General features: G+C 47.3%; 1 protein-coding gene across 1 annotated transcript in view; it reads left to right on the plus strand.

Annotated features, from left to right (window-relative positions):
• The window catches only part of Ice2 (interactor of little elongation complex ELL subunit 2), a 55,911-nt gene that overhangs the window by 12,952 nt on the left and 41,275 nt on the right, over positions 1 to 1,684 (plus strand). Inside the window, exon 5 of the mRNA XM_004628953.2 lies at positions 431 to 550. Within this exon, the coding sequence (XP_004629010.1) occupies positions 431 to 550 (120 nt within the window). The remainder of the gene's footprint in view (positions 1 to 430; positions 551 to 1,684) is intronic.

Raw genomic sequence — 1,684 nt, forward strand, 5'->3', positions numbered from 1 at the left:
AAAAAAAAAAAAAAAAAAAAACCTACCTCAACAATTAAAATAAGCATTTTCCATGACTGTAAGCAACTTTTGTTTTGTATCTTACCTGCACTTTTTTGCTTATTTTTCTCCTTTTTTTAATGAAAATGTTTGTTAGTTCCTAAGTGTGTGTTTTGCTACCAGTCATTTGCTTTTCTGTTTTTTGTAGAATTTGTAAAGCTTTTTGTCATTCTGATTTGTTCTGGAGATTGGACCCAAGCCCTCATGCGTGCTAGAGTTTTCATAGCGTGGTTATTCTTATAATAGTCTTTGTGAGCTTTTCCTGTGTAGCTTCTGCTTTGGATTTGTGACTGTAGTTGTTAAGTTCAAGCTACTAGAGCAGTGACTGGGAAGTCACTGTTTTCTAATGAAATGTTTAATTCCAAGACATGTCTACCTTTTTAAAAATCAGGATATGAAAAAGCACGTAAATGAAGAAGTTACTGAATTCCTAAAATTTTTGCAAAATTCTGCAAAGAAATGCGCGCAGGACTACGAAATGCTGTCGTGTGACGCGCAGCGTCTGACAGAGGTAAGCAGAGAGCTGCGATGGCAGGGTGCTGCATGTGGACAGCAGCGCCTTCCACAGCACGAGTTACACGGGCCCCCTTCTTCTACTGGCATAGACGCATTAACGCCCCAGTCCTGGCTTCTGTGTGGATGCGTGTGTGGTGTTGTAGTGGTTCTCCTACACGCAGCGGTCCCCTCTCACCTACAGAGGTGCGTCCCGAGACCCCCAGCGGGGGCCTGAAGATGCGTATAGTACCACACCCCACCTACCCACTCTGCCTTTCCTGTACGTACGAATGTGTGATAACGTTTACTGTGTAAGTTAGGCGCAGTAAGGGTTTAACTACAACAATCAGTAAAAAGCAGTTATGACGAAGTTACATGAGCGTGGTGTCCCTCCAAGGCCTCTCCCACACTGTCTTCATCCTGCTGGTGATGACATAAGGTGGCTGCCCATGCGGTGACCCGAGGCGGCCAGCAGAGGCGGGCGGTAGCCTTCTAGGCGGCTAAAGGCTGTCTTGCTTGAGCCTGAGCACAGCTGATGGCTCCAGGCCGTCAGCCCAGGAACCACGCTGGACGAAGGGTGGCCTCCCTCCTGAGCGAGGTGGCGTGTGAGGCTTTGATCACACTGCCAGACAGCACAGGATTTAAAACTTGTGAACTGCTTATTTCTGGAACTTTCCATTTTATATGTTCCGAGCTTGGTTGACAGCAGAGCTGTCACTGAAGCTGTAGAAAGTAAAAGCACTTAGATGACACGTAGATGCTGCACTGCGGGTGCAGCTGGCGGGTGCTCCTTTGACTCTTGCCATGCAGGATTAAGAGAAGTTCTGTTAAAAGCACTGCAGCATCAGCAGTCTTACCAAGAGCAGCCCTCACACCGACGCCAGAATGGTCTTGGTGTCACAGCCCCTTTGTGTCGTTTCTGTGTGTTCAGGTTCTTGTAATGACGGCCATACCAGAGGAGCATAAGGGGAGACGTAGCTCATCTTACGGACGAGGAGCACCGGTGTGCAAATGTGGACGTTTAGTTGATTGAGGTTATTTTTGGGGGGGTGAAGGGAGTACCAGGAATTGAACTCAGGACCTTGAACTTGCCAGGCAGGTGCTTGTGCCACCGAGCTAAATCCCTGACCCTTGACTAAGGTTTAAAATA

Source organism: Octodon degus, unplaced genomic scaffold, assembly GCF_000260255.1.
Source record: "Octodon degus isolate 3935 unplaced genomic scaffold, OctDeg1.0 scaffold00026, whole genome shotgun sequence".
Taxonomy (NCBI): Eukaryota; Metazoa; Chordata; class Mammalia; order Rodentia; family Octodontidae; genus Octodon; species Octodon degus.